Source organism: Cricetulus griseus, chromosome 6, assembly GCF_003668045.3.
Source record: "Cricetulus griseus strain 17A/GY chromosome 6, alternate assembly CriGri-PICRH-1.0, whole genome shotgun sequence".
NCBI classification, from domain to species: domain Eukaryota; kingdom Metazoa; phylum Chordata; class Mammalia; order Rodentia; family Cricetidae; genus Cricetulus; species Cricetulus griseus.
Window position 1 is genome coordinate 108,859,425 of NC_048599.1, and position 10,598 is coordinate 108,870,022.

Genomic DNA, 10,598 nt, shown 5'->3' on the forward strand with positions numbered 1-10,598 from the left:
TAAAATGGATCATTTACTTTTTAAGGAGGAGTTATGATTACCTACCTATTTCTTAGGGATTAAAAACCTATGATGCATCAGCCCTTTATCAATTGGTAGACTGCTTTAAGTGACCAGTTTCATCAAATTTAACTTAAATTGACCTTGAAAATAAAATCATCATTAATAAGCTTTAAAATATATACGAGTGCATAGTTAAACACTGTGTGCCTGATCTGAGATTAAGCAACTTTGGACAGGAATTAAAGCTTTGACACAGATAGATCCCTGGTCAACAATGACCAGGCAGCAACACCTTGTGTGATTAAACTTCATTCAGCCTTGTTGGTTTGGCATGTCTATTTGAATGCATGAGGCTCAGGAATCAAAGCTTAGGAACCTTGAGTTATATCATTTTCAAATGAAAATCACTGATAATTGGACCAAGAAAGCGTAAGACAGCATTAGAGCATCTTGCCATAGCAGATGGTAAGAAAGCTATCAAAGACAGAGAGTGCCGTGCCAAGCACTCGGGAGCCACACTGAAGACAGTCCAGTAGCCAGAGTTAGGACACCAAGTACCAAAGGGAATGAGAGCCGCAATAGATTAAAACACATCCAATATGTTAAACCCATGACTGCTTAGAAATACAAAACAGCAAATAGAATTAGTGAACACTGCAGTATGCTAATGAACTGACTTCTGTCAGACGATAGGGAGGAATTCAGCACTGTTCTGGGTTTCTGTATAAACTGCACTGCTAAGTAGTCAATTCTTCAGTAAGACATCTTGATGTAGAGAGTTTTTTCCAAGTAATAAATAAGCAATGATATGTATACTATTTTTCAACATTGGTGAGTTTATGAATGGACAGAATATTATAAAAAGGGAGAAAGTCAAACATCCTATTGTTTGTCATGGAAGAACAAAATGTCTGGCAGAGATGGCTCTGGTAGACAGAACACACAATAATTAAGGTAAACGCAACAGTGCACTATATTTTCAAACAGGTGAAATGGAAAAAGTAATATCAAAACGTTAAGACTGCTCTGTGATGAGCTATGGAACATCTGAGTGGTGAAGGGGGACTTTCCCAGATTCACATGATGTCTTTGTTTTAGTGGAAATACTAATGAAATGTCTTAGAATAAGGATAAATGTTATAATAAATTCTGTTAGCATATAAAGGAAATATTGAGACTAAGCCTCTAAAACAGCAGCTCTCAACCTGTGTGTTGCGACCCCTTTGGGGGTCACATATGCTGCATATCAGATATTTACATTACAATTCACATTGGTAACAAAATTACAGTTATGAAGTAGCAATGAAAATAATTTTATACTTGGGGGTCACCACAACATGAGGAACTATATTAAAGGATCTCAGCATTAGGAAGGATGAGAACCATGGCAAGTAGCAGAAACTATCAGTAATTTTGGACTATATTATAGAAGCACCACAAAGATGCAATTAACTAAACCCATGTGGAGATAAATGCTCCTGTAAAGGTTTTTTTTACTACTTTTGGTTAACATAAGAGAGACAGAAGAGAAATTCTCTAGATCAGAACAGATTTGAGCTATTTCAAACCACTCACAATCTGTGACATGGATTGGATTCTCAGTCTAACAAACTTTTTAAAAATTAAATGATATTTTAACAGTTTGAAATATGACTATTGTCTGCAATGGGTGATTTAGAAGTTGGTACATTCTGAGTTTGGGTTGTATTTAAGGAAGTCTTTGTCTTTTAGAGAAGCATCCTAGCATTTATATGGTTAAAATTATACAGTATCTGAGGATGTTTTCTTGGTCATATGAAAGTGTAAGTGTGAGGCAGGAGCTGAGTCAGTAGTTAAGTTTTGAAGGAAAGTTATATATCCATATTAAGTCGATATGTGTGTAGATTTTTCACAATAAACTAGGTACCTGTATATGAGTAAAATATGCATACATTATGTATATTTCTGTAAAAAGAAATTCTGCTTCTGAAAGGTTTATACTGCTCTTGGAATCAGAGTCATTCCCTGTGTCCTGTCCATACTTGAATGATATACTCAAGTTTGAAAACAATTCCTTTATCACTATTTAGATGGGTTAATATGAATGGTATGAATGTCATACACATCCCATAAGATTTTATTTGTATGGAGCTTGATCTCTTCATGTCTTCCATTTTCCACTTAGTCTTGTTGCAAAGCTTATGAATACATGGGATACATTATGGAGAAAGAGCAAGCATATACAGATGCAGCCTTCAACTATGAGATGGCATGGAAACACAGTAACCAGACAAATCCAGCAGTGGGTGAGTTCAGCAAATTGGGCTCAGGGTGTTCACAAGAAATGATATAGCATGGAAGGCCTCACTTTCTGTGGGGAGCAGAAAGGGGATGGGATAGGTAGGGTGTTAGTGGGGGGCAGGGGAGGAGGGGAGGGAGAGGGAACTGGGATGGACATGTAAAACAATCTTGTTTCTAATTTAAATAAAAAATGGGGAAAAAAGAAATGGTATATCATTTGTAAATCTTTGAAATTCATTTTTAGGAATAATATGTGTATATGTATATTGTATATAATATATGTAATGTATATATCATATATATAAACCAACATACATGGTTAATATTTTATATTCATGATGAATTATTACCTATAAATAGTTAAGTATAATTTCCTGAAGTTCCATCTTCAGTCACTTTCTTCTAGACTAATTCTGCCTTTTTTTTTCTCTGCTTTGACTCTGCTATTTGGAAAATGGTAATGTTGTGGACAAAAAGTGTTCCATTGTCAAATTATGCAAATTACATCATCACCGAAGTTTCCTTTACTGTTGATCTTCTAAAGCCTTTTAACATTCAAGTACAGTTTTGGGGATGTCACAAAGGGCTACATTTCCCCTAAGCATCTAGAACCATTTTTATTTGTGTCTGTAGAGTCTTGCTTGAAAAATGTCTACAGTGTCTGAACAGTTAGGTGGCATCAGTAGTGCACTCAGTGACTAACCTCAGCTGCCTGCTAACTGGGCTCCTCCCACTTAGCTGAGTCTGATTCACTGCCACAGTGCAGATCTGTACTGTGATGAGGATGGCCCTTCATTGGGAGCATTCTCCTGAGGTGACCATCAAGTACTTTCTGTTCTTCCTGAGAAGATTGTCATCTTTCCCTTTTTTATGTGGTGCCTTGAAACTGCTAAGCAGACTTCATTTATTCTCCCTTAAAATTTGGGTGTGAAGCTGGGCACCACTCGGGAGGCAGAGGCAGGCAGATCTCTGTGAGTTCGAGACCAGCCTAATCTACAGAGCGAGTGCCAGGATAGGCTCCAAAGCCACAGTGAAACCCTGTCTCGAAAAAACCGAAAAAAAAGAAAAAATAAAAAACAACATTGGTGTGAGATTTTTTATAGGAGAGAGAGAGAGAGAGAGAAAGAGAGAGAGAGGAGAAAGAGTTTCTGAAAGCAATCACTTTCTTTGCTGTGACCCTTCTGATCTGTTTTACTAGGTGTGAATGTGTTTCTAAATGGTTTGGCTCATTGTGCGCATAAAGGTGTTGATGTTCATTAGATTAGGTGATTTGAAGTTATTAACGCAGCCTAAGATGGCACCAGTCTTCAACAGCTGTGTCACAATGTTTGACTTGCCTTCAGATATTCCTCCTTACACTCAATGCCATCTCTTTAGCTTGTCCCTGACTGGTGTTTCTTTAGGATTTGTTAAATTACTGGATTGGACAAAGTGCAGTAACTAATGGTTGTTTAGAAATTTTCATCCCCTGGTATTATATATCATATGAGGTAGGGTCACCTTGTAATATGGAATTTTTTTAATACCCACAAAATATAAATAATTTTGATAATTTATTCCTCCAGAGTAAGATGTTTCCAAGTTATTTATATGCTCTTCCTTAGAAAGCTTCCAGAAAACAGAGACTCCAACTCTCCAGTTTTTCCTTATAGTATTGTAGTTTATAAATGATCTTGGCAGCTCTCCCAGTGTCCCTCTCATGGGTGTTCCATTGACACTTTCAATTACTTAGCTTCCCCCTTAAGACTGTCACTGTATTCAGTACTCTAGTGTGACCGGCCAAATTAACAGTGCCTTTCACTGTCACTTGTCAAGAAACCCTTGAAATCTACCTACTGTTTCCTTAGAATTCAGAATCGGGTGCTGTCACTGCAAATGGGACCAAGATAAATATGCTAGTAATATATTTATCATTCACATTTAACATATATAGTTGTATATATACCTAGTATAAATATGCCCAAGAACACATTTAAAGTGAAATGTCATATGAAACTAGAAGAACACTAAGAACTGAGAGCCGGTAAGGGAAGGATCCACCCACACCTACACTTAGGTTACATGGCAGTAACTAGACTGCTGGTTCCCTTTCTCTTTTTCCTGCTTGCCCTATAATTGAGTGTATATGCTTTTGACAGGTGTAGTGTGCTTGCCTTGCACATGTGCACTTGTTCCTTGTGCTTCCTAGCCCTTCATTGCCTTTCTCATTTTGTTTTTGTTAAAGATAGCCTTATTGACTTCTAACATTAAAGTTATGATTTTAATATAGAGTTTGTTTATCAGGAAAAAATGCTAGTATTTATGTTGTGGTACTGCAAAGTTTTTTTTAAAGCATTTCATAATAAGATTACTATTTGATCTTTAAAATTGTACTAAGAGGGACTAGGGGGATGGCTCAGCAGTTAAGAGCACTAGCTGCACTTGCAGAGGACCCAGGCTCCATTTCTAGCACCCACATGGTGACTCACAACCATCTCTAACTCCAGTTCCAGGGGATCTGACTTCCTCTTCTGACTTCTACTGGAACCAGATACACAGTTGGTGCACATCACCCACAGACATAAAGAAAAACAAAAATACAATTACACTATGAGACATTAATAATTGTTTCCCTAACAGTTAAGTGAACTGAAAATCAAAAACTCAAGCAATGTGCCTGTGGTTCCAAAGTTAATCACTGCCTTAGTCAGTGTTATATTACTGTGAAGAGACACCATGACCACAGCAACTCTTTTAAAGGAAAACATTTAATAGGGGCTTGCTTACAGTTTCAGTTGTTTAGTCCATCATCCTCATGGTGGGACATGGCAGCATGCAGGCAGACATGGTGCCAGAGAAGGAGCTGTGTACATCTTACAGGCAACAGGAAGTAAATTGTCTAACTGGGCGTGCCTTGAACATGTATTAGACCTCAAAGCCCACCTCCACAGTGACACACTTCCTCCCACAAGACCACTCCTATTCTAACAAGTCTCTGCCTCCTAACAGTGCCACTCCTTTTGAGAACCATTTTTTTTCATACTACCACAGTTAGCAAGCCAGAAGCCCACACTTGTACACTTTAAAAGTTTGAGTAGTTCTCATTTAAATTGTGTTTGATGTGACATGATGTCTTAGAGTCTTTGATTTTTTAATATCACTGAATATTAGTCCATTTTAGAATTTCTTGGTTATACCTTGAATTTACCTCTCAGAAACTTGTTTTTACTTTTGCATAAGTACATGTATGCATGATTATAAATTTAAGATATAAAACATTTACATCCATATAAGTTTATAGCAAACATTGTAAATTTGGGACAATTCTTATTTCTTTTTCTGCTATATGATTATATTTGCCAGTTATTCAAATGTTTGTTTGAAATTTTAAAAATTTGTTCCAGCCTGTGATTGTTTTTAATTTTCAATATGTCACAAGCTAGAATCACCTGAAGAAGAGGTCCTCAATTGAGGAAGATCAGATTTTCCTGTGGCATGTCTGTGGTGAAATGTCTTGTTAATTTTATATGGGAAAACCCAGTCTATGTGGGTAAGACTATTCTCTAGGCAGGGTGTACTGAACAGTAAGAGAAAGGGAAGCACAGAGCAAGCAAGCAAAGATGCTTTGTTCTCTCTTTGTTCTTGGGTATGGATGTGATATAACCGTGTGAGTTCTACCTTGCTTTCCTTGAAATGATGGACTATACCTGAACTGTAAGCCGTATAAACCCTTCCCTCCTTTAAGTTGCTTTGGTTATGGTATTTTATCATAAGCAATAGACATGAAGCCACAACACAGTCCTTTCATTAGAGCCCATGACCAACATTTTCATTTCCTATTTGTAAGTTATAAAATTAAATGGCTACTATATTTTATTTTATATTAATTATATTTTCCAAAGTAGCCCAATATTAAATAGCTATCCTATTTTTAGCTTTCTCTTCTTTAAGTTTTCATTAGTTCTTTGAGCAATAATTTTTTGTACAGTAATCTTTGACTATATTCACTCCTGCCCCAACTTCTCCCAGATCTACTTGCTTTCCCTAGCCACCAAACTTTGTGTTCTGTCTTTTTCACTTACCAAGTCCAATTTGTGCTACCCACATATTCATAATGTGTGGCCTTCCACTGGAATATGCCAGCCTACTAATGGTGGCACTCTTACAGAAAACTGACTCTCTCCCTCTCCTAGTAGCTAGCAATTACTAATGACTCATTAATTTGGGGATTTGTGTCTACCTTCCCCTCCATCGTAGGGTATGGTCTGGCTTGAGCTTGCATGAGACTTGTGTATGCTATCATAACCACTGTGAGTTCTGTTGTATACAGGGGACACTTGTTTCCTTGTATTTGAGTTTTTTCTTTTAGAGTTTCTGGCCAATGAAGTCTCATAAACACTTAATCATTGCACGATGTTGTCAATGCTGTCTTTACCCTCCTGAACTTGACCCTTTTGCTGAAGGTATCACTTGAGTCAATGAACTTGGAGACATTAAGTTAACATTGACATGGAAGCTTTCCTACTGGCTAGCTTTCATAGTGCTGAAAGCTGATGATCATGCTACTAGATGAGAAAAGTTGTCATTTTTACCCAGATGTGAAACCTGTGAGATACAATAATTACTTTCCTGGCAAGACATATCCATTGATGCAATAGTGGCACAAATGTCATGGGAGTAACCCCCTACTTTCTAAATTGGTTTCTAAATTGCTGTTCACAAAATGAAACCCATCCTTGGCTCCATTGTTGGGCTAAGAACTTGTGGTTAACATGTCATAGGCCCTAAAGGAGAACCTATTAGAATTACTCTGCTAAATGGACAGAATATCAAACTGACTCCTAACAAATGACTTATTGCTAGCCCCATAGATTAATATACCTCTGAACCCTCATTAGAGAAGTTTCTATTTGTAGTAGATGGTGATTAACAGAGAAACCCACAAGTGGCCAAGGTGCAGATAGTAACAGCATGAGAAATGCTCAGCTCTAAATTGGGCATCTGTGCTGCACCCTCTCCTCCAACAACTTAGGGATCATTGTGGGAGAAGTGGAATTTAGTTTTAATTTTAGTTTCATTTTAATTTTAGTTTTCTTATTCTTGGAATAGTCTTGTAGGAGAGCAATAATCATTTTTGAGTGTCTTAAAACTTCTAATTGTCAACACTAGAAGAGTGAGATTTCTGTGTGCATAATTGTGAAGAGACTTGCTGTTCATTAATTGGGCATCTGATGACTAATCTACCCACCTATGCTGCTCTCTGATTTGCTGTCTTCTAAGCAAGGACTCTGAAGTGGTTTGGTTTCTTATATGTCTTGATATATGCAGTCATCCTTTCTCTCTTCCCTACCTGAAGAGAAAGTGTTTTTGATTACCAGTCTAGCTCAGCTTAGGCCTTTTTTTTTTTTTTTTTTTTTTGGTTTTTCAAGACAGGGTTTCTCTGTGTAGCTCTGGAGCCGGTCCTGGCACTCACTCTGGAGACCAGGCTGGACTCACAGAGATCCACCTGCCTCTGTCTCCCAAGTGCTGGGATTAAAGGCGTGTGCCACCAATGCCCGGCTACTGTAACTTTGAGTTTTGATTTGGATCTTTCTATCATGGAATTTATAGCTCTGTTTGAAATTATTCATCTACTCATGCAATTACTTAAATAAGGTATTTCTTCTTCTAATAGAAGTTTGACTACAGGTATCAGTTTCCCTACTAAGTACTAAATGAACGTATACTGTATAAATCAATGGGTATGTTGATTTTTACTGCCTTGTGATGAGTTTTTACTGTAACCTGACATCAATGAGACCTTTTTAGTAAATTGGAGAAACCACACTGTGGAATATCTCTCCCAACAGGTATTCACTGTAGTCCTTTTTTCCAACTTTGTTCCTTTCTGTTTGCTCTTCTTAATTTTACTTTGCTTTCTAATACCGTGTCACTTTTCTCTGTGATAGTGTGACCAACAGCCTACCTAATGGCTTCTCTACTGAATCAACAAAGAGAAAGAAAAAAGCATATACCACTATATCTCTTTTTTTGTCTTAACAGGATACAAATTGGCATTTAATTACTTAAAGGCAAAACGATATGTGGATGCAATTGACATATGTCACCAGGTAAATGCTTAAATTACAGTTTCTTTAAATAGTACAGATGAAGGCTGGAGATGACTCAGCTCTTAAGACTAAGATTCATAACTCAAAGTATATATGGACAATTTTCTTTTACTCTCAAAATGTCATTGAATAGAAAGAAATAGAAGATGCACTCCTTTAGCTAGTGCATTAAATAAATTGTGGAGAAATTGTCAGTGTTCAGTTCAAAATAAGTGTATTTAAAACAAGGATATGTTTATATTGGGGTTCCAAGAGGAAAATGTTTGTGCCAATTTAAAAACACAAGCTAGTAGAGAAAACATTTTAACAAACCCCAATTTGAAGGCCTGGAGAGATGACTCAGCAATTAGGAACATTTGCTGCTCTTGCAGAGGACCCGGGTGTGGTTGCCATCACTGATGCGCAGCTCTCAACCATCTGTAACTCCAGCTCCAGGGTCTCCACCACCCTGTCTGTCCTCTGCAGGCACCAGGCACACATTTGAAGATAGTATTGATTTCCTAGGTCATTATTTTAAGTGGAACTTTTTGTGAGTATATTTAAGTCTATTTACTAGAGAATTTTGATTTGCAAATTACAGATAAAAATACTCCATAATTTAGAAAGTACATCTGCATTTTGTTGCATTAAAATCCCACAATTAAAATAACATATATCAATTTTTTCCGGGTTTAGAATTTCCACCGCTTCTTTGGTCTTCCATGAAAGGTGATAGTTCCAGAATAAACTCCTTACGATTTTTTCATGTCCCTTCCATCAGATAGTTCTGTTCCAACATTGTTGTAGTAAACATCTGGCTAGGGGATTGCTGTTGACTGCTTACTCCTGTAAGGTAGTGTTTCTCACAAAGGTAACTGTGGGCAATACTTTAGTAAGGCCATGCTTTAGAACCTTACTGAGGGTAAGAGTGATCACAAGAGGGTAAGCAAGGCTATGCATTAGAATCACTTTTGGAGGTCTGTCTTTTTAAATCAGTAGCTCCTTACTCTTAGACATAGTGTCCCTGGGAATCTGAATGTTCCAAAATAGGTCCAGGAAAACCTGATGTGTGCTCCCTGTGAGTGAATATCACTCTCCCGGAGTTATTAGAAGTTACAGAAGTATTTAATTTGCCTTCGAACTCATCTGTTTAGGAAGCATGTATGGGATGTTTCCCTATGAGGTTCCATTTCTGCTGCTCTTACCTGTTCATCTAAATGAGTCACCACTTCATTGCTATGGTCATCTTTGCAAACTGTTACAGTTATGGTGTTAATACAGTGGGCTCTTGGTCATAATGCCCATTTATGGCAAAAGTCATAGTTCCCTCATTCTCAACCCTCAAATTATTTTGGCTTTCTTCCCCCAGGTTCTTGAAGCACATCCAGCTTACCCCAAAATCAGAAAGGATATACTTGATAAGGCCCGTGCATCTTTAAGACCTTGAAAATGATTGTTTTCGTCAAACTGTTGAGCAGGAGACAGCATGGATCCGACAGCCTTTGCAATACACACAGCTCCTGCTGACAGTGTCACAGAAGCATGTCCCCCTTTCTCCAGCAGAGGCTGCTGCTGTCCATGGACAAACACTGTGGCATTTGCTGGTGGAGAGGCTGGGTGAGACCTGACCTTTCTCTCTTCCATTAGGCGCAAATGAGGCAGTTCTGTGATAAAGACTAGCTCATTTCTACAGAGGATATTTTTGTTAAAGTCAAGGTGATATACCTTTTCTAAAGAGTATTAGATTTTCCACGATCCTATTTAAAGTCAACAGTTACCTGTTAATTTTTTATTATACTTTATGATATAATCTTGTGTAACTTATGAAAAATAGTATTTTTAATGTATATTTTAATAAAGGTTTTGTGAATATATGGCTTTACTTTGTTCTCAGAACTCAAAAGATATGTTGTTTTTTTTAAAAAAAAATAAATAAAGGTAGTCTCACAGGGCAGTCTGCAGTGTTGCGTAAGTGGCATTTCTTTTTTATGTTTTTTATTAATTTTATTTAAATTAAAAACAATCTTATTTTACATACCAACCCCAGTTCCCTCTTCCTCCCAACCTCCCAGTTCCTCCACTACCCCTCCATCCCACCCCCATCTACTCCTCAGGGATTATCAAAGACTGCCACATCATTTGGAGCAGGACCTGGGCCCTCTTCCATGTATCTAGGCTGAGAGAGTATCCCTCCATAGGGAATGGGCTCCCAAGTCCATTCCTGCACTAGGGAAAAATAACTGGTTC

General features: G+C 37.5%; 1 protein-coding gene across 3 annotated transcripts in view; it reads left to right on the forward strand.

The window, feature by feature from the left end:
- Ttc21b (tetratricopeptide repeat domain 21B) overlaps window positions 1–10,225 on the forward strand; it is a 68,872-nt gene extending 58,647 nt beyond the window's left edge. For all 3 annotated transcript variants that reach the window (XM_027420270.2, XM_035446362.1, XM_027420271.2), the window contains exons 27-29: window positions 2,168–2,288; window positions 8,305–8,372; window positions 9,721–10,225. In XM_027420270.2, coding sequence (XP_027276071.1) covers window positions 2,168–2,288; window positions 8,305–8,372; window positions 9,721–9,798 — 267 coding nt within the window. In that variant the 3' untranslated portion in view covers window positions 9,799–10,225. The remainder of the gene's footprint in view (window positions 1–2,167; window positions 2,289–8,304; window positions 8,373–9,720) is intronic.
- Window positions 10,226–10,598: the final 373 nt, after the last annotated feature.